This window comes from Myotis yumanensis, unplaced genomic scaffold, assembly GCF_028538775.1.
Source record: "Myotis yumanensis isolate MYYU_CA2020_CCGP unplaced genomic scaffold, mMyoYum1.0.hap1 SCAF_10, whole genome shotgun sequence".
In the NCBI taxonomy this organism is placed as follows: Eukaryota; Metazoa; Chordata; class Mammalia; order Chiroptera; family Vespertilionidae; genus Myotis; species Myotis yumanensis.
The window spans coordinates 67833053-67854039 of NW_027223761.1; the positions used below are offsets into that span (position 1 = coordinate 67833053).

Sequence of the window (20987 nt, forward strand, 5' to 3'; positions counted from 1 at the left end):
CCATTTGTGACAGTCAAGGAGCCCACACTGTATTGCTCATCATGTAACTCTAAAACCTGCCTATTGTGTGGTGAGCTTGAGGGAAATGCTGAATGGGACAGAGTCACACATAAGACCCTGCCCTCACTGGAAAGGCAGCCACGAACTACTGCCACCTCCCCCCAGAGCGGGGGCCCTACCAAAGGCCACAGAGAAGACAGCGCCCCCTGCAGAGATTGTTATTTCTAACGCTGTGGGAGTGTCCTAATGAATAAAGAAATAATTGAGTGTTTCTATCATGTCCCTTGTGATTCAGATCAGTGAAGCTATATGCCTTCGGTGCTTATTTATGAAGGATGAATCACAAACACTTCATATCCCAAATAGCTTTCAGAAAAACAACACTGAAACGCAGTTCTAAGCCTATTTCACTGATCTAACCTTCTCTCTGTTTCCCCATGTAGAATTCAAAATTAGGGCGGGGGAGGGGGAAGGTGGGGAGGACACAAAGCCAATGTAAGTGGAAACTGCTTGAGTGGATGAAGAAATGGAAAAAAATAAAAATCACAGATAATCCCCAAACCTCATTTCAACCATTAGAATTCTCCCCCTTCAGACATTTCACACAATAGCCAATGAGTTGTCAACAATTACTTTATTGAGCATTGCAAGGTGCACAGCATTGTACATAGCTTGAAAATGTCAAATTGGCTTTTGTCACACCCTCTCTAAAGGTGGCACGGATTTCCATGGTTCTGTGGTCTTTCCTCCCGCGCCCCAGGGGCCGGCTGCTAGTACCTTTGCTGTAGCACTTACCATGCAGTTGTACCAGGTGGTCTCCCTACTAGATTTTTTAACTCCTCAAAGATGTGATCCATGTAGTGTTTATCTCTGCAACCTTGATGTTCAAATACATACTGGATAGATGAATGAATGATTGAATGAATGACCAGCGCTTCACTCTAATTCCTCCTCCAAACTCCCTGGTCTGCATCTAAGTGGAAGTGTTAATGCCGAGTGAGAAGCCAACATTCAAAAGGCACAATGGAAAAGGAGTGTCCACAAGTGTGGCTAGTCCACACGCTAGAAAATCAGCTCCCTCATAATGAATAGGTGGCTGACTTCCCCAAGGGCCTGAGAACGTAACAAAGCCACGGAAAAATCTCCAAGCCAGAGATGGGGTTTATCAACCCGAACTCCCACCTCAAAAACCCAAAGTAGCTGGTTGGGAGCAGACTAGCAGTCCAGCCACGTGCTGGGTCCCTGTGCCCCGTGAGCCAGAGGCACATCATCGCTAGTGGTCCAGGGCAGAGTCTCAGACACCCAAACGTAAAAATATTTTTGTTTTATTATCCCTTCACAAATTTCAAAAGAAGCCATGCAAGAATAAATAAATAAGACATTAAACAAGCCATGAAACAGAAGACACTTCCAAATGGCCTTCAAGAAGCAGTGTGGATGCCCTGCTCCTTGCATGGTACCAAGGGGCTCAAGCTGCCATGGTCGCCCTCTTTGGGCCTTTCAGTTTGCAGATATGTACTATGAAGGAACACAGAGCCTGTGGGAGGCGGTAAGCATGATGCTGTGCATGGATGGCCAATAGTGTCACCACATAGGCATGTCCAACTGATAAGTCTGTTTGATGGATGATGAGAAAACTCTGCCATAGTCCAGGGAGGCAGCTGAATGGTACCACACACACCACATATCTGACATCCCAGCTGTGATGGGACGTGTGCAAAAGATCGTGGTTCCTGATACGCCATCAGGTAGCCGTGAAACTGAAGGCAAGCGTGTTACCTCCCTGTGCCTCAGGCTCCTCGTCAAATGAAGGTTTGACCAGACTTCTCTCTGGTCCCGTCTAAGATTCTCTTTCTTTCATCCGGTAGGATTCTTGATCCATTAGTAGCCTCAGCCTTCCCTGTACCTTCACACTGCTGAGATGAACAGCAGCACAATCACGGGTGTTAATGTTCACAAACAGAAGTGTTGGTGAAATACTGCTTAAGAGTCTTAAATTGAGTTCATAGCTCCCTATCATGGACCAGTCGGGGTCCTACTCCCCAACCTTGCATCACGAATTGATCAGGATGCCAGCTGGCTGGCTGCTCTCCTACTTTGGGTCGAATTCAATGATTTTTCTGCAAAATGTAACTCACTACACTCATGTTTCTCATCCACCAACCTGATACAAATAGTTGACCCATCCTTTTCTCCTTGTCTTTCTGGACCCCAGGTTTCTGCATCTGACTTTCAGATGAACGGTGGCCTGTGCCCCCAAGACCACTATTTTACACTTGACTTTTTTTTTTTTTTTTTTTACCTCACAGCAACTCTTTAGAACACTTAGAAAAATCCGGACCATTCACTCTCAGCTGTGGAAGGCAGAGCAAAGTTTGGGAGATTCTGCTTCCTCTTCTTACTATTTTCAGTGCATTATTTAAAATGACAAGTGTTTGATCAAAACACTGGGGATTAGCTCTCAGATCCATTTGCATTAATGGGAGAGTGATGTTTTCTAGCCTCAAACTCACTATAAAAATAATTGTCTAAGAGAGAATTCTTAATCAAGTTTATACATATGTAAACTTTTCAGACAGCTAGCTCTTTGTTCGGTAGCTCTTTTCTATACATTTATACCAAAACAATCATTTAAGGACAGAAGTCAATGTGTTTTACTGTGTTGATGTATAAGAAAGACTGATCTAGTATGTTGCAGAATTTGAATTTTCATAGTAGCTTAACATATAGGTCTTTGAGCTCAATCTTGTCAGCCAGATATTGAATATATTTCAAATTAGTCCAAGCTTGGCTAGGGATGTCCTGGGACCTACAGCACTTACTCAGAGCTGGGCTCTGACCCTGGTGCCCTCTTCTTTATACCCAAGAAGACTGTCCTACACTGTTCAAGGGGCAAATCATCTTTGCCCTTGCATTCAAATTTTGTTATGCCACTTTTGGCATAAAATGTTTATCATTACATAAAAGAAAAATTCAGCAAAATTCAACTCTGGAGAAAAAAAAAAAATCTTAAAGGTCCTTGGAAGCCACAGAAAGCTAAGGGATATAGCAGACTCTATACCCTAAGAAAGCTATTTCACCAGGGAAACATGTCCGCACCTCACCAAGGTCGGCTGAGTTGAGAAGAAAGAGAAGCGCAAGACACATTGGCCCAGAATATTTATACCAGTTTTGCCTTGAGTCTCAGAGAGTAATAGGAGGAACAAGACTTCTTTCTCAGCATCTCAGAAACCCTTGGGTTTAAAGTTGTCCTCTTTCTAATTTTCCCCTCTTGTAGAATTTTAATGAACACCAGAATGTCTCAGCTGGTCATCTGTATCAGAGTAAATAACTAAAGGTTATGGTTTAGAAATTTGCTCATTTCATATCAGATGACCTACATGTAGTCCTACCCTGAACATTTCTCTAGGGTCAAGTCTACATTGCACCATCTTCCTTTGCAAAAGCATACAGACATCCCCATGAAAGGCCAAAATTAGTGATAGTTGAGAATGAACAAAGACCCATTGTACAAAGTATTCCAGCCTTCTCTATTTAAAAAAAAAAAAAATCAAATTTACTGTGACTGGTCAATATTCGTTTTTTGAGTTCTACAACTCCCCAGAATTTTCAAAAGTAACCTTGTAGCCAATTCGCTTGAAAACGCTAAAGACAACCTGAAATAGGCCACCCACGGTGCCAAAAGCAGTGTCAAACAGCAGAGAGATGGCGCCACCGAGGCCCACTGCAATGTCCTTGCACACAATGGGAATGGCGCCCATGGTGTACACAGGGAAAGTGGCCACATCCACAAGGACGCGGACAGGGATGCCCAGAATGCGGCAAACCACCTTCAGCAGACAACAAAGGATCCGGAGAATGGCCCTGATGATTTTGACTATGACTTTGAGTACCTTCCAGGGAATGCTTGCCAACTCTTCCCCAATGGCCAAGAAGTACGAGACAGTGGCTGAACCCAGGTGGTAAAGGCAACTTTCTATGCCATTAATCACCTGCTTGACGACATACCACAGGACATACACAGTGTTCTTCAGGATGCCTACCACAAGGTGGCAAATTAATTGGGAAAGCTTGATGAACGGGGGTAGCGATGAAGCCCACGAGATTCCCCAGGAAGCTACTCCTTTCCTCGGGTGCCTCTGGAGGCTGCAGAGCAGACCTCTTGCTCCTGGTGCTGGGGAGGGCACTAGTGGTTTCTTTAGATTGCACCATCCGCTCTTCATCCTGGACTTGGTTAACCATTTCCAGGATTTTTTTCATTTTCTCCGTGTCCTGTTCTGTTTCTCCACAGTTGTTCTGGAACAACTGAGGGTTAGACGGCAGCAGTTTCTCCAGTTCTTTCACCATCACATCCTCTATGACATCACCGTCTGTGGTGTGCTTGACAAAGCCCATGGCCCAGCCTCCTCCGGGGACAGCGCAGCAGGCTGCCAGCCAAACAAACTTAGGGATGGTCACCTTGTCTTTGACTTTGACGTCTGAGGGCACGGCGCCTGTGATGATGTATAGGTCGTTCCCACCTCCACACTGTGGGGTCAGGGCCCGGTCCATGAGGCTGTTCAGATTCATGTACCACCGTTCCTGGAAGGTCTGGGTCATTGGAGCCGCATTTGTGAGAGCAAATGTGGCTGTGTGCAAGTCACTGCTGAGGGAGAACGGGTACAGCTGTCCTCTCTGATAATCAGAATCCAGGTAATCCGTAGTCAAGGCTTGCTTGCTTCCCAGACTGTCCACAGTGGTGATGGCGTCAGCCTCATCGGTCATCTCCTCAAGGTTGCTGTTGGGATCATCGATCTGAAAGAAGAGAGGGAGTGTTCAGATGCATCAGTGGTCTTGAATCATTCTGCCAAGACCCTAACACAGGGGTGGGGAATCTTTTTTCTGCCAAGGGCCATTTGGATATTTATACCATCATTCTTGGTCCAGACAAAATGATCAACTTAAATATTAGCCTGCCATATTTGGCCAAACATTTAATTAACTCACCCCTAATGCCTTGGCAGGGCCAGACCAAATGATTTCACGGGCCTTATACAGCCCAAGGATGGGATGTTTCCCCACTCCTGCAAGTCTAACAGAAGTCCCTATTACACTTCTTACACTTGGGTTTGGAAGGGCTTGGCTTCTGGTGCATGTACACTTCATTCATTCTAACATCCCCCAATGCTGATCATCTTTCAAACATGGTTTCCTATATTACTCTCTGTGTATCCTCCACTCCTGCTCTGCAGTAATACCCTCTTTCTCTCTCTCTTGCACACACACACACACACACACACACACACACGATCATGACATGCTTTTTTAATCTGCTGTGGTTTGATGAATTTCATAGCTCTTTTCTGGAATATTTTTCCATGAGATTCAACTTGATTATGAAAATGAAAGCAAGGGGAAAGTAGATCTTAATCGGCCCATAGAAATCAGAATTGCGATTCAGATAATCAGCCACCAATGTTGTCTGCAATGTAATGAACACATCCTTAATGAATGTTTATGTACTTTGGGATATATGAAAAAAATCAACTTCAATCACAGCATCTAAATCAAATGAGGGAAAATATATAGCTTATCATCAGTTATTAGATATTTAGGCTAAACTAAAATTAGAATTTGACCAACTGCTGTTTGAACTTAATCTCCCCATGACATTTACTGTTATTAACAATTACTCTTCAGTCTAGGTCAATCTAGATATGTACCAATAATCCTACTTTTGCCCCGCACTGTGTGTGTAATCTTGGTTTTGTTTTTCTTTTTAAATTCAGTGTATAATATATACTTTCACTTTACCAATCTGCAAGGGCAAATGGAAAGAGCTCAGGACTGACCCATGACTCTGTTTTTACCTCTCAAACTGGATTGTCAATTCCTTGATATCAGGGACCCTGTATATTCCCCACTGGACCCAACCAAGGACTGACACACATTAGAATCTCAAGGTACTAATTCTTCTCTAAGCCCTGAGATAGTCACCATGGCAGACAGGCATAATAGGAAGTTGAACCAACACACATTTTCAAAAAACAAAGAAAGTTAAGTAAACATTGTTATATCAGAGAAATATCTCAAAACCATTCAAAAGCATCTGTAATTATGATGAATTTGTAATGATGGGGATATATATGCTATAACGTTGAAAGAAAAAGAGAATATAAAATTTAGTAAATACAAATTCTTAAGTTTAAAAATAGGCAAGAAATACTGGAAGGAAACACAAGAAAGTGTCCACAATGGTTGTTTGATTCCTGGGGATGCTAGTGATTTTTCCTCCTCTACTTTCTTTCTTTTTTTTTTTTTAAATATATTTTATTGATTTTTTACAGAGAGGAAGGGAGAGAGATAGAGAGTTAGAAACATCAATGAGAGAAACATCGATCAGCTGCCTCCTGCACATTCCCCACTGGAGATGTGCCCGCAACCAAGGTACATGCCCTTGACCGGAATCGAACCCGGGACCTTTCAGTCCGCAGGCCGACGCTCTATCCACTGAGCCAAACCGGTTACGGCTCCTCTACTTTCTTGTTTTTCTCCCTATACCTCTCCTACTGACATCAATCCACAAATTATTTATAGTATGTGTTACTTTCAAAAGAAAGCAAACAAACAAGAAACGAATTAAAATAAGTAAATTCTTGCCTAGACAATGTGGCTCAGTGGTTGAGCACTGACCTATGAACCAGGAGGTCACAGTTCTATTCCTGGTCAGAGCACATGCCCAGAGTTTCAGGCTTGATCCTGGATGGGGGCATGCAGAAGGCAGTCAATGATTCTCTCTCATCATTGATGTTTCTCTCTTTCTCTCTTCCTTTCCCTTCCTCTCCAAAATCAATAAAAACATATATATATTTTTAAATAAGTAAATTCTTAATAATTGATTTCCTAGAGTTAGTGCTATTAAACCCATCACTACCCCAAGGGAATCAAGGCCATGTGAATTGTGTTGTACCTCTTGTCGGGAGGAAAACCAATAATGCATTTCTTCAGTTCTGCAATGGTAAATGTGGGCATATTCATGGGAGTATGTGTAGAGTTGGCAAGGGCAATGGATGAGCAAATTGATGTGAAGGCAGCAATATTCTCTGATGTCTAATGGATTACTCCACAGCCTCAGCCTTCAAGGCTGTTCCAGTCTTCCCCCAGTCCTAGAATCAGCAATGTTCTCCACTCCTACCAGATCCCCAGAGAACAGAGATAAATAGCTCAGTGATTTGTAAAGCTTCTTCTGCTGCTCTCCTATAGCTGAAAGATATACCACATGGACATATCAGCCTCATTCCTAAATCATGAGATCCAGATATGGCAGAGCCAAGATTGTGGAGTCTTGGGTGTAAGGTCAGGGATTTCCAGATGCATGTGTTTCCATGGTTACTAGGCATTCTGTCTGCATTTAGCCTACAACTTCTTGATCCTCTCAAGGGAAAGTCTGGAGCTGGTTTTTTAATTGCTCCTGTGACAGAGCATAGGCAGCATGCATGTGTGTTGTCAGCCCAAGGGCCACCAGGGATGAAACAGTGCCTACAGGGGTGGATGGCAGGCATGGAACATGCGTAGAGAAGAGAGACTCTTGGATGAGAAAGGAGAGGGAGCTAGAGAGAGAGAGAGAGACAAAAGATAAGGAGGAAGGAAGGGAGGGAGGGAGAGAGGGAGGAAGGGAGGGACAGAGGGAGCGAGGGAGGGAAGAAGGGAGGGAGGAAGGAGGGAGACAACACAATATCCTCTTTTAGGCAGAAACCAGGACTGTGGGTTTTGACTTGTTCCCAAATTTTAAAACATGGCTTTCCAGTTGCCAAGGTCAAAGGAGATTTAGCTGGTTGCTTCTGCATCCTTTCAGGCCACTTGGGTTCATGGGGCTTCAAATTTCTGCTATAGTTGTGCACCTGGCAACCAGGTTAGCCTTTTCTACTCTGACTTCATAGGTACAAAGGAAATGGGCCAGGAGGCACCAAGGTAGCTGAGAAGGCCAGGGCTTAATTAATGCTACAATGGGCTCTGTGCACCTCCCTGCCCTGGCCTCCCTTAGGCAAAGGAGTAACTAAACTAGATGCTGTGGATACGCATGCAGAAGAGAGGACATCTTCCCTCCCCATTCCTTGCTTTTGCAGATCCCCATCTCTATGGTCACTATATGATCTCCAAATTCGGTTCTATGGCTTGATGACAAGATACAATATAATGTTTGAAATCAAGGTAGAAGATCTGTATACTATATCTATATGGTGATGGGGTGTGAGGGTCAGGGACTAATATGGTTTAAACTACTAAATAATTGTTTTCAACATAGCACTATATGGAAGGCATTTTTAAAAATATATTTTTATTGATTTCAGAGAGGAAAGGAGCGGGAGAGAGAAAAACATCAATGATGAGAGAGAATCATTGATCGGCTGCCTCCTGCACACTGCCTTCTGAGGATTGAGGCCAAAATCCCGGCATGTGTCCTGAGCAGGAATGGAACCTTGACCTCCTAGTTCATAGGTTGATGCTCAAACAGTGAGCCACACTGGCCTGACTGGAAGGTATTTTTACCTTATTTTATGGGTGGGGAAACTAAAACACAGAAAGATGATGCAACTTTTAAGTCACCCAATAATTGCTGCACTATTTGCAATCTACTTTTCTCTCTGTGCCATGGAATAACTGAAGCTCCTCAAGGTTGCAGGGAAAGAAGCTGATATCTGAGCCCCCGGTGCTGCAGCCCCGGACTGAAGAGAGAATGGCAAGGAAGGTAAAAGGGCACACCTCCAGGCTGGCTTTCATGCCACCCTGTTGCCTTTGCCCAGGTCCCATGGCAGCTGAGCCATTGGCTTCAGAGTCTAGTGTGGCAGCACAGGCAGAGGGCAGCTGGCCAGAGCAGTTTCCAGACTCCTATTACCCTTAGAAACTGGTCAGTGGTCTGGCCCCCAGTGTTCCTATCAGCTCCTCACTTGGCTACTCCTTTTCTTTTCTTTTTTTTTCCCCCTCTACACCAGTAGGGGTAGCAGAGAACAGCAAACACAGCAAAACTTTCTGGAGAAAAACTGTAAAATCAGTCCCCTCACCATAACCTCCTCTGCTCCCACCACACAGAAAGGATTTCAACAATTAGGAAAGGGGCTCTGTATAGCAAGCATGTCAAACCCGCGGCCCACAATGAATATTTTTGTGGCCCAGCCAATATAACGGTATGCAAGAAACATTTTAATAAAAATTTTGTAACTTAATTTTTACAATATCCTGTTACACATAATTATTAATAACAAACTACAACATTCACTAATGACTGATTACTATAACCATGTTGCATTCATTTCCCTTACGGTATTTGCCTTATGTGCAGGCGCACCATTTCCATCCATTAATACTAGCAGCGAATGTTTTAGCAGCTGATTGCCACATCATTAGTCTTGGACTGACTTGTTGGGTGTGCGCAAGCGAAATATTTCACTTTCAGAGAACAAGAAAAATAGGTTTATTTGCGTTACACTTATTAATTTGTGCAGTTATTCAGTGTCTGGTAAGTTAACGTTCAAGAAAAAATATTAATTTTTATTAAAATGTTTTATTATTTTATGCTAACGATTACTCATTTATTTCAGCCCTTTGTATTCAGCATGTCTCTATTGAAATAAACCTACATTTCTATGAAAATTGAAGCTTTTCTTTTTTCGCGGCCCACATAAGCTTAAACCTTGTTTATTTGGCCCATGTTAGCCTTTAAGTTTGACATGCTTGGGCTACAGGCACTGTCACCTGGATAAACTGAAAGGCTTAACTGAATCTGAACTATGTTCCTTAAGACTTTCTATTTTCAATGAACAAAGACTTGTTGGTGTTGCCTCCTATATGGATGGCTCACTGGGAGGATAAAATTACATAGAAACCAAGAGAAGTTGAACCAACAGGCTCCCAAAGATCCAGAACTGTGGAATAGCTTGGCAATGCTGGAACCAGAAATGGGTTCCAGACAGCTCTAGGGAATTTTGGCAGCAAGAGTCTGTAGCTAATTCGGTGTTAATGATTGCCATCATTCAGCCACACTTGACCTGTCAGACTTTTTCTATCTCTCCCTCCTGGCTTCTTCATCTACTTCTTTCTGCTCTTTTCTACACTGTGGCCCCTGTTAACTTATGGTCTCTGTCCAATCATCACTTTAGTTTGCACATGGATCATCATGGCCTCCCTGGCCACTGACTATATCATTTATCTTCAATCTTAGCTACTTCTGTTACTTAGTAAGTTCCTACTTCAAATGTTCAAGAGACAGAATCTGAGTTATCCAGCTCAACTTTTCATATCAGGCCATGTCAAAACAAGCCTATAGAATGCCATCCTTGAGTTAAATGCTCACCCCTGCCCAATCAGCTGTGGCTGGGTGCTGGAAAAGAACTCCATGGTAATGTCAGGCATTCTAGGTTTGGCTTATCTAGTCATAACTTTAGTTTAACACACTAATGTAGATAAATGAGTGTGAATAATACTAAACAAAGTTAAAACAAGAAATAAAAAATAGATAAATGTCCCAAGGTTTATCTAATCCAGAATTAATCTCTGACAAAAATAACAAAGGTGTCTTATAAGATGACATATTGACATTCCAAAAACCCTTTATTCTCTCCTTTGAGGATCTAATTAGCTACACCTCAAACCTTTGCATTTTACAATTCTTTTTTATTTGTCAATAATTTGGACATACGCATCTTAAATTCACAGTTCAATTCCTGGTCAGGATACATACCCAGGTTGTGAGTTCCATCCCCAGTGTGGGGCATGCAGGAGGCAGCCAATCAATGATTCTCTCTCATCATTGATGTTTCTATCTCTCTCTCCCTCTCCCTTCCTCTCTGAAATCAATTTTTTAAAAAATACATATTTTATTGATTTTTTTACAGCTAGGAAGGGAGAGAGATAGAGAGTTAGAAACATCGATGAGAGAGAAACATCGATCAGCTGCCTCCTGCACTCCCCACCAGGGATGTGCCCGCAACCAAGGTACATGCCCTTGACTGGAATCGAACCTGGGACCTTTCAGTTCGCAGGCTGACGCTGTATCCACTGAGCCAAACAGGTTTCGGCTGAAATCAATTTTTTAAAATTAAAATAAAAAAGCATATTCTCAGGTGAAGATCTTTTAAAAATTAGATATTACATTACAAAGTCACTTCACCATATCATTTGTAAACATACTAATTCTCAGGGCCTAACTGACCTTCACTGAGAGAAATGCCCCTTATGATTTCTACTTCTTATCTTAAAACCAGTTTTTAACCTATGACGAGACTTTCTTCAGATCCCAAGATGACTAATGTTTTATTACCATTTGTTAAAGAATCATCTGAAAATCTAAAAAAAAAAAAAAAAAAAAAAAAAAATCACTATACCAGCTTCCCATCACCACCATGCTTATTTATTCCACAACCAAGTGCATCTTGGTAGGCTCTCACTTTCTGAAGCAATGATAAAGTGTGTGTGTAACAAAATACTTAATGCATGTATGGGAAGCTGTATGAAAAGTGGTACAAGTATGTGATTTTTAAAATCTAAAGTATTATTTGCTACAGTGTCATGTAAAGGGCATATGTATTTTCCATGCTCTCTGCAGACATAGTTTAATGATCTGGTTATTGCAATTACAGTAAATTACTGACAACACCACTTCCTAAAGACAAAAATGCACCTATGATGTAAGAGGTAATTTCAGACTACAGTTTCTGGGCTACACTTGCCCTTTTGTGTGCACCACTAATCTTATTCTTTGGTTTCCCAGCAGAATCTCTGAAGTAGGGGTAGGTACAAAGATCTCACTGTGTAATCCTCCTCCCTGCTGACCTAGTCCCCCTGGGCTGCCAGGGTAATTTGATATTGTTCCTGTGTTTCATGGAAACTTTTTCTTCCTAATCACAACATGTTAAGTAGGTTTTAGAAGAATGAGCTCCCCCCTCCACCAGCATCCTGCCCCATAAATAATCTTATAATAAATTCCTTTCAAATTTAGTACCAAGAAAAAATAGTTTCTCCCAACGACTTGGTCTGTTTCCTTCCACCAGACATTAAAAGCTATTTAAACCCATGGGATTTCTCTTTTGCTTTGGAATTAAATAAAAGAAGACTTTCAAATTTCCTGCTAGGATGCATGTAAAAAAAAAATAGACTGGTAGAAAATTTAAAAAGAGTACTGGGGGGGGGGAATATTCACCCATTCAATAATATTTATTACTTTATTATATTATATAATATTTATAAGCATAAATTTTTGTGACTAGTGCTATGGGAGGAAGCATCAGGATTGGTAATAACAATCCTATACAATAAAGAGCAAATATGCTAATTAGACCAAACAGCAGAACGACCATCTGGACGACCTTCTGGATGACCGTCTGGACGAAGCCTGGGCTGCGAGGGCCGAGCCCCTTGCATGAATTTTGTGCACTGGGCCTCTAGTAAATAATATTAATAACAACAACATTTATTGAGCACTTTATGCCAGGCATTCTGAGAACTTTATTTTTGTTGTTGTTGTTAGTCCTCACCAGAGGATATTTTAGAGAGTGGAAAGGAGGGGGAAAGACAAACATCGATGTGAGAGAGACACATCGGTTAATTGCCTCACACACACACCTGACCAGAGCCAGAGATCGAGCCTGCTACCCAGGTACGTGCCCTTGACCAGAAACAAACTCTTCAGGCTGCAGGCAGTGCTCTATCCACTAAGCCAAACTGGCTAGGGCCTGAGAACTTTACATGCATTAAATCAGTCAGTGGCTGTGCTAAGTATTGACTCATTCAAACTCACAAAACTAGATACTATTATTCAACCTGTTGACAGATAAAGAAACTGAGTCATGTCAAGATTAAGTAACTTGCTAAGGTCACATGGTTCGTGAGTAGTAGCACCAGGGCATGAACTGAGCAGGGCCAGCCCCACAGCTACTGTTTTGCATGCTTTATAGGCCTCAAAACAGGCCTTCACATCAAGAAACTCGCTATCTATTTAGGAAAACAAGACATAGATACAGACGCGTTACACTGGAAATCGAGGGAAAAAAACAGCGTAATGCAGTTTATGTTAAATGCCAAATAAACGGTGTAAAGAAAAAAGAACAATCAAGTTTCAGAGGAAGGAAGGGCACCATGAGTGCAGCCAAGGAAGACTTCTTGGAGGTTAAGCTGAGATGGGATTAGGAGGACGTGCAAGACTTCGATAAATTTAGAGAAATGGGAGGTCAGTAAGGCTTAACAATACTTCTCTACAAAGGCTTAAGGCAGAGACAAGCAGCCTGTGAAAACAGGATTGAGTAAAGAAAGAGCAAGGTTTACTGGAGAGGATAGTAGGGGACCAGTTTATAGATGACCTGATATACAGATTACTAATCGTAGACTAATTGTAACTACCACTTAGTGAAGACTGTTCCAGGCACCAGGATAAGTGCTTTACATAAAGTATCTTCTTTAATCCTTACAGGACCTCTATTACTTTCCTTTACAGAAGGAAAAATTAAGGCTCAGGCACTGAGCAGGGTGCCCAGTGTCACACTGTCAGCGAAGGCCGGTGAGGTCACAAACCCGCGTAGTCTGACTTCAGCAGCTATAACACACTCCGCTCTGCTGTGCACAGTGGAAACTCCCTGGAGGTTTCTAAGGACCAGAGTATCACTAGGGATGTGTCATTCCAGGAGGATTCACCTGGCTTCTCTGGGCAGGAAAGCCTGGACCACAAAGGCAGGCGAGGGAATGGAAAAGGAAGGACACGTGCAAGATTCCGGAAGGAAGAAGCTCAAGATGTGAGCGCTGATGTGGGAAGGTCCATGGAAACTAGAAGATGATGTCAAGGGCCAGAGCTGAGGCCACCGGGAAACAAGGGGCAGGGTAGGAAAAGTAAACAGGCCAACCTTTCAATGAGACTAAACACACAGGCAGAAGAATCGTATAGCGGCCGGAGATTCAGAACGGGAGCTTGGGAGCAGAAGCGAGGTTGGAACTACAGACGAGCAGTTACCCAGGGAGGCATATTAATAACAAAGAGTCAACGTGCTCTCATGCTTTCTGTGGTCAGGCACTTGGCGAGAGACTTACATAAGAGATGCACTGCAGTGCAGGTAACCCTGTGGTTCCCAGAATAATCATAAGTATATAAAAGAGTGTTTTTATTTTAATTGCTGTCAATTTATGTCTAATGGGTCCCAGGAAAATATGACCAGCATTTCATATACATGATTTCATGGATATTATTATTTAGGACAAGACTAAATTGGTTTTCCAGGAAATTGATTTAAAAACTGTGGAAAGGCCAATTTCAAACAAATAGCAATAGACGTGTACTCAGATACAGCAAAATGACAGAGCAGGTTTGCAAATGACTACAATAGCATTGCTGCCTCCCACTGACTCCCTACCAAACCCTATCAGGTAGGCATTATTATCAGCTTACACACAGGAAAATGAAAACTCAGACAAGTGACATGCACAAGGTCATCCAATAAATGAGTGTCAGAGCCGTGGCTTATGCTCAGCTTCTTAGACTTCAAAGCCTCTCACGTGAGCCATCAGCAGCCCCTGCCCTGGATGAGAGAGGCACGGGCGGCCACTCTGGAGGACAGGAGGGGGAGGAGAGAGGCTGGAAGACACAGGTGGAGCTGTGGGAGAATCAATCATCTGGGGTCACGTCCAAAAAGAGGAGAAAGAGCCCAGCCGGCATGGCTCAGTGGTTGAGTGTTGACCTATAAACCAAGAGGTCACGGTTCAATTCCTGGTCAGGGCACAAGCCCAGATTGCGGGTTTGAAACTGGGGGGTGAGGGAGCATGTAGAAGGCAGTCAATCGATGAGTCTCTTTCATCATTGATGTTTCTATGTCTCCCTCTCCCTTCCTCTCTGAAATCAGTATTTTTTTTTTTTTAAAAAAAGGAGAAAGCGTCAGCTAAGGGAGAATCACCAGTGTGGCACCTGCCTCAGAGAGGAAAGGGAAGATGGAGACAAAGACCAAGGCCTTCCATGATTAAAGAATCCTCGGTGAGACAACAAAGGGCCATTTCCACAGAGGGCTCTGGAAGGAAGACAGGCATGGAAATGACTGTGTGTGGGTGAGAGGAGGCTGCAGAAACTGACCTCTTGTTATAGGTAAAGGCGGGAGACGAGCAGCACCTTAGCTGAGAAGCAGGAATTACAGGGATAGGCATGCTCTCATGCTTTCTGTGGTCAGGGACTGTGTCTTCTAGCCCCCGACGCACACACAGCCCCAGGCAGAGGGGGCATTGGGAGGATGGGGCCACTTGGGTCTCCCAGGGAGTGTCCGGAGGGGACGATGAGAAGGTGACAGCCAGGAGCAGCAGTGAGCCACTGAGCAGAGCCCGGTCCCTGCGGGTGTCTGAGCTGTGAAATCCATGCAAACCTCAGGGACCACAGTGGCCCAGTGAATTGTCACTGAGGAGGGAGGAGAGGCTGCTTGTTGGAACTGACAATGATTGTTGGACACAAGCATGGGGCTGCAGCCCCTGTCAGCCATCCCCTGCCCACCCGCACTCTCTCCTCTGCTCCACTTCTGTCCGCCTCCCTCTCTCCCCTCAACTCCTCCAGGGACAGTCACACTGACGGCACACGCTTTCTGTGAAACAGATCAGAGACATGGCAGGTGTGGAGGAGTCCCCTTACCTCCCTTCCCAGCATCACGCCTGCACAAGTGTTTCCAGGTGACCAACCCCACAGGCCCAGGAGAGTGGGAACTCAGCAGGGGTCCCGGCTAAGACCTCCAAGGCCAGTCAGGGGACTGCACATGGAGCCAGGGAGTGGGGCAGCCCTGAGCAGGGGTGGAGAGTCACAGAATGTTCCAGAACACACAGGAGCAGAGGAGGCTTTACCGAGGGCTGGGATGACTGGGTGGGGAAGACAGGAATAGGGAGAAGCTTACCATTAGTTACCAAAGAGCAGTAACAGTGGAACTGACGGGGTTTAAAAGTCAAGAAGAAAGAGTTACCAGGGGAACCTGTGTGTCGGAGATCAGGTTCCTGTGCATTTGCTCCTTCCATTTTACAGACTGTGTGTTCCTCAGGCATTGGGATCATCTCTCTCTCTCTCTTTTAAATATATTGTATTGATTTTTTACAGAGAGGAAGGAGAGGGATAGAGAGTTAAAAACATCGAGAGAAACATCAATCAGCTGCCTCCTGCTGGGAATGTGCCTGCAACCAAGGCACATGCCCTTAACAGGAATTGAACCTGGGACCTTTCGGTCCACAGGCCAACCCTCTATCCACTGAGCCAAACCGGTTAGGGTTAGTGTTCTCTCTCTCTCTCTCTCTCTCAATGCTTTTATTGAGTTTAGAGAGAAAGGAAGAGAGAGAGAGAGAGAGAGAGAGAGAGAGAGATACATCAATGATGAGAATCATTGATTGGCTGCCTCCTGCACACCCCACACTAGGGATGGAGCTGCAACCCGAGCATGTGCCCTGATTGGGAATCAAACCGTGACCTCCTAGTTCATAGGCCGAGGCTCGACTACTGGCCAGATCATCTCTTGTACTTCTGTCTGCCTAAATCACATGTGGTAGGTTCTTGGTAGGCGTTTGCTGATTGCTAAGCTGTGACCGCAGCAGTGACAAAGGGAAGGGGGTCAGCAAAGGGAATGACACTGGGAGCAAGTGGAGGAGTGCTGGGGTCCAACCCCAGCAGGTCCAGGGGTCCCCAAAGGTGTGGACGGAGTCGGCGAAGAAGGAATGACACGAAGACAGCCTTCAGTTGATCAGCAGCCTAGTCAGGACCTCTAGCCAGGATCTCCAGCCAAAGTTCTGGTCAGAGTTCTGGTTAGGAACTGATCAGGATCTGATGAGGATCTGATGTTTATTGTCTTGTTACATCTATTTATACCAGCCAATTTTAATCCTGTCAATTTCCATTCCAAAGATTAGGGCGTTTCTTATCTACATTCCAGGGAGTAAAGATTATGTAGATTAACTACCCGCCTGGCATTTAGTTAAGGGGTTGTATCCCCTCCCTAATCTCAGGGAAAAATCCCCACCTGGGGAAACAACCTTTCTCAGAGAGGTGACCTTGGTTAAAACACATGGCACTAAGGAGAGCAAACATATTAAGAACAATATGCTATATATGCCAGGTCCCTTGAAACATATGCTGTGCAGATGTTTCTTTCCTGCAGCAACTGTGTCAAGCAGCAAGGATGGACCGGCTTCCGGCAGAGGAGAGTGGGCCTGGCACGAGGGAACCTCTTCGGAGAAGGCCAGAGAGGGTGCCTGGGGGACTCAGGGAAGCTTTGAGTCCTCAGGGCAGCGGTGGTCAGCTTCTCTGTTGTAAGTGGGGACATGGTGGGCAGAGCGTACGAAGAAAAGGGATGGTGTGCCAGCCTTCGGAAGTCACTGTGCCAGGGAATTCACAAGAAGAAAGAAAGGAAGGCCCCACAAAGGCCCAGCAGGATTAATGGGGCCGGCCAGCTCTGCTGAGACCAGGGTTGCAGTTTGGTATTTAATTTACCCACAACAATGACTGGTAGTCCCGGGACAGGTGCAGAGAACAAACTTGTCACCGCAAACAGCTAAAGTGCCTGACCTCAGCGTCCAGGTGGGCAAGGGAAGGGGTTGCAGGTGACAGCTAATGGCACCGCTAGTGCAAAGAGACTGAGTGGGTACAAGTGCAGGTGAGACTCGAGACAGGCTCAGAGGACGTGGGGAGGGGGAGGCTGAAGAGAAGTAGCAGGTCAGCAGCTGGCAGATGAAGGGGCCAGGTGTGACCCTGCTGCTGAGGGGCGGCTGAGTGTGGGACACAAAAGGCAGGCTGACCACCAACGTGGGGAGAAGTCTGCCAGGCAAGGAAACTACATTTGTCCATCTGAGTGGAAGGATCAGATCGGGGCCAGACCTATTATCTCTGCTCCCTGTACCTGTTATGATGGCCCTCAACCAGGAAGTACTTGTTGAATGATCCCATTTGACCTCCACAACAATCTCCTGAAGCACATCTCATTTCCTCTGGTGTGCAGATGTGCAAAGACAGAAAGGCCCCAGAGAGAATGGGCTGGGCTGTCCTCTAGACCTGCTCCCGGACCTGCCCCAGGAAAAGGTGGTCATCAAGAAAAACCATCAAAATGCTTATGAAACTGCAATGATTCAGGAAGGGCGGCGTTTCCTTCCCTGGAGAGTCTTAGGCTGAGGCTAGACAAGCATATGCAGGATGATTCAGACCAGATCCTGAGATCAGGAGACAACCTAGTGAACTCCTGTAACCCTGCGGGAGAGAGAAGCTATGTCCCTTGGGGTCTGTTTTATTTTCAACAAGAGTTAAATAATCAGATGAGCCGAACAGTGGATGTTCCAATTTTGTTCCTGTTCACAGTTTTCTGAACTACGATCCACCCAGGAACATTACAGAGATGCTATCACCCACTGCCCATCACCAGGTGGCAGGAGGGCCCCCCCTTACAAGACTCGGGGAGAGTAGCTGATAATCAGATCATCAGACAGTCCTATCAGGGCTGGAGCTGGATGGTGCAAACAGGCCCTCTGCACAGAGGCACACGTTAGAATGAGCTAGATCCGAGGCCTTGGGTGAGTCCTAAGAGAATCCACTCACCACAGAAAACACCCAGCACCAGGGAAGAGCAGCCTTTCCGAAAAGCAGCGGGAGGCCGCTGGGGCCACAGAGTGGGTGAAGGACATTGCGAGGAATAAACCAGGAGACCTTGGAGCTCTCAGAGAAGGAATAAACAGAGTTCTGACCCACCCATTTAAGAAAAAAATAAATCCTCCCATTTAAGAAAAAAATAAATCCTCCCTGCTTGGCATCCAAAATATTCCTATCCTTTTGGGGATAGAAACGGCTTTAGAAGAATTAGAAGGATTTTTTCTTTTTCTAAAGAGAGAAATGCAGGCTTCTTTCCTTTCCCAACTAGCCCTTCAGCACTCGGGTGGACCCTTGCTCCCCTCCACCCTCCCACCCCCTCACCCCCCCGTGAATCAGCTTCCCTCTGGGCCCCCAGGCCACTCACACCTCCTGCCTTTGGGAGAACAGGCACTGCAGCTCTCCTTGGGATGTGCATGTCTTAGGTCAGTGGTTCTCAACCTTCCTAATGCCTCGACCCTTTAATACAGTTCCTCATGTTGAAATTATTTTCATTGCTATTTCATAACTGCAATTTTGCTACTGTAAACAATATGTAATTATATATGTTTTCCAATGGTCTTAGGCGACCCCTGTGAAAGGGTCATTCGACCCCCAAAGGGGTCGCGACCCACAGGTTGAGAACCACTGCCTTAGGTGCTCAGCAAGTTGGGTATACCGCAGAGATGCAAAGACGAATGGCTGAGTCCTCCTACGTTGGAAGATGATGGAACAGGAGAGAGAATGAAGTCCATTTATTCCATTTCCATTTCAGACTGTTGTGGTGTTTTTTTTTTCTTGAAAATTAAAAAAATAAATAAAAGGGGGTGGAGGGATTAAAAAAATGCACCAAACCTACACTAGCAATACAAGGGAGGCTGGGAGGCTGCAGGCAAGGGAGGCTGGCAGGAGGGCAGCGGGCGGCCTTGAGGCCAACACCCTCCCATGAGACTGCCTCAGACTGCTCTTCTCACACAAAGCTCCAAGTTTCCAACTCCTGGGAGCCTCTGAGAGAGTGCCGACTCCTTTAAGACCTATCCAGACCTGCGGCACCTTCTCAGGTTACATCATCCCTGGTCTTCTCTGGTTTCCTTCCTCCTTACTCACAGAGGCCTCTACTTTCTTTTTCCACTCTGGACGCTACTTTCTTTTCAAGCGCAATTATTCTCAGCCTTGAACTGCGTGGGGCAGAACTCAGAAAAGCCGGCTGGTTCAGCGGGGCTGTCTCCATTTCTCATTTTTTCCACCTTCGGAGTTCAGACAAGCTTAGAGGTTCTTGGACCTGGCTGCCCATCAGAATCACCTGGAAGCTTAAAAACAAAAATACCTCCGGGCCTTACCTCAGACCAGTTAAGTCAGAACCTCTGGGGTAGGAGCAGGGCTGGGAATCAGGATGTTTTTAAAGTTCTCCAGATGATTCTAAATTAAGAACCGGCTGGGCTAGATCTTTATCAGATTTTTATTTATCATTCTGCTGGAGTTCAGCCCCTGCCTAGACAGCCACCAGAAGGAATCAGTTATGTGTCCTTATATTAACAGTTCTCAAAATTCAATTTGTATTAGAAGCACCTCTGTTCTTATCCTATATAATAAAGAGCTAATATGCTAATTAGACCAAACAGCAGAATGGCCGTCTGGACAACCTTCTGGGCGAAGCCGGGGCTGCGAGGGCTGAGCACTTGCACGAATTTTGTGCATCAGGCCTCTATTTAAAAACAAGGTCTATTCACTAGGCTTGGAGTGGGGTTCAGAAATGCATTTTCAACACCCCGCCCCCGCAAGTGATACTGATGAAGGGGGTCCAGGAACCCCATACTGAAAAACAAATGTGCGAATCATCTTTGGTAGTGCCCCAGCTGGGCTTAGTTTAGTCAAACTATCCATATTTTGTGAGAGGTATTATCCCCAAATTGCAAGAGCTGTGATGATGATGATGGAGGGAACAAAGTATAGAGCCAACTGGATCCTCCATCTATCAGAGCAGCTAGTATTTTGATCATAAACATGTATAAACATGGATTTCCTGCCTTATTCTCATGTGGTATGAAAAATCTATTTTTGGCTATTTATACTCTTTTGGGCATCTCACTACTCTAACATCTTCAATAACATCCTGGTTAATAATCAACTGGCATGTAAATGGGGTCCCCCGCCCCATGCTTCCCAGCTGCTGGGGTCCTGCCCCAGCAGGTCCAGGGGTCCCCAAAGGTGTGGACGGAGTCGGCGAAGAAGGAATGACACGGACACAGCCTTCAGTTGATCAGCAGCCTAGTCAGGACCTCTAGCCAGGATCTCTAGCCAAGTTCTGGTTAGGAACTCCAGCGAAGTTCTGGTATTAGGTTCTCTTGCCATGTTCTCTCAATAGGTTCTCCAGCCAGGTTCTCCAGATTCTCCAGCCAGGTTCTGT

The 20987-nt window shown here is 44.9% G+C and overlaps 1 protein-coding gene across 1 annotated transcript in view; it reads right to left on the reverse strand.

The window, feature by feature from the left end:
* Positions 1-615: 615 nt before the first annotated feature.
* The window catches only part of ENDOD1 (endonuclease domain containing 1), a 38591-nt gene continuing 18219 nt past the window's right edge, over positions 616-20987 (reverse strand). The window contains 2 exon segments of the mRNA XM_070425946.1: positions 616-4082; positions 4084-4794. Coding sequence (XP_070282047.1) covers positions 3591-4082; positions 4084-4794 — 1203 coding nt within the window. The 3' untranslated portion in view covers positions 616-3590.